This window comes from Tuber melanosporum, assembly GCF_000151645.1.
Source record: "Tuber melanosporum whole genome shotgun sequence assembly, scaffold_2, strain Mel28".
NCBI classification, from domain to species: domain Eukaryota; kingdom Fungi; phylum Ascomycota; class Pezizomycetes; order Pezizales; family Tuberaceae; genus Tuber; species Tuber melanosporum.
In genome coordinates, this window is record NW_003298863.1 from 838294 (window position 1) to 839779 (window position 1486).

Genomic DNA, 1486 nt, shown 5'->3' on the forward strand with positions numbered 1-1486 from the left:
TCGACAACGCATACCTCCCATCTAAATTGAGTTTAGCTCCATTTCTTTTGCTTCCCCCGTGACCTTCTAGTCACATGACATATTCGACTTGTCGATTTTCCGTCACCCTATTAATCACCCTACTCGAATACCAGGGGGTCACAATTGCGATTCGACACCCGGGTCTATCCAATGGGGAAGTGACGAGGGAACCTACCACGCTGGTACAGTACCTACATTAAGTAATACTATATTACTCGAGTGAATTTACCATACTTGATTGCCAAAGATTATACCGGTATACTAGTACCGGTATCGTATCGAAGTAGCGCAGATAACCGGACACGGCTGTCGACGAGCAATCCCAAGCCCTCATACGCTATCATTCACCTCGAGGCCACCGGCCACCTCAACTTGCCCTGTCCCCGCATAAATGTCTAACTTGAGCACTTCAAGCATTGGTCAAGGCGAAGGCAGGAATGGGCAGGCGGAAATGAGTAAGCGGAAATATGCGGACAAGGTTAAAGATGAGGAGGTTGTTGAGGAAAGCGAAGAGGAAGAAGTGGAGGATGAGGACTTAGATGAGGAAGAAGAGCTCTATCCATCCTTTGGCGGCCTTTTATCGGGATTCGCTTTTGCGAGTTCGAGTTATAGTAGGGCTCCGATAGGTGCCCTTGCAATCGCCTCTCGGCCAACACTCCCTGGGAATCCACCCCCCACGTCTCGAAACCCCCGCCCGAAGAAGCCCTCCCCCGTGAGAATGGAATCGAGACTCCCCGCCGGGCCATCCCCACCACCGACAAGGCCCAAGAAGAAACGCAGAACGAACACTGGCTATGTACCCCCAAGCGCATACGCTCACCTGCCCCTGCTACCCGACACCCTCGAAGAAAACCTGATCTGCGCCTTCACCGGCATCAACCCGGGCTTAACGACCGCGCGCATCGGCCACTCATTCGCGAACCCCACGAATCTCTTCTGGCCGCTGATGCACTCCTCAGGCTGCACCCCGGACCGCCGCCTCCCCCCACAAATGGATGGAAGATTGCCAGATTTGTACTCCCTTGGCCTGGCCAATCTCGTCAACCGGCCTACTAAGGGTGTTGCGGAGCTTTCCAAAGAGGAGATGCTGGCTGGTGTTGCGGTGCTGGAGGAGAAGGTGCGGAGGTACAAGCCTGAGGCGGTGTGTTTTGTCGGGAAGGTGGCCTGGGAGGCGGTTTTTAAGGTGCGGAATGGGAGGGGGATTAGGAAGGGGGAGTTTGACTGGGGCTGGCAGGAAGGGGTTAGGTTTGGGGTGGAGGTGGGGGAGGGGAGGTGGAGGGGCTGTAGGGTCTTTGTGGTGCCGAGTACCAGTGGGTTGGTGGCGTCTTATGGGCCAGAGTTTAAGAGGGCTTTGTGGAAGAGGTTGGGGGATTGGGTACAGATGAGGAGGGGGGAGAGGGGGGAGAACGCGCCGAGGGTTTTGGAGTGGGAGGAGAACGGTGAGGGTGAGACAGTTATCTACTGA

At 55.2% G+C, this 1486-nt stretch overlaps 1 protein-coding gene across 1 annotated transcript; it reads left to right on the forward strand.

The window, feature by feature from the left end:
- Positions 1-412: 412 nt before the first annotated feature.
- On the forward strand, positions 413-1486 carry GSTUM_00005557001 (uncharacterized protein; the record flags this gene model as incomplete). Its single annotated transcript, XM_002837688.1, has 1 exon — positions 413-1486. One exon carries the CDS (start codon positions 413-415, stop codon positions 1484-1486), a length of 1074 nt encoding a protein of 357 aa, XP_002837734.1.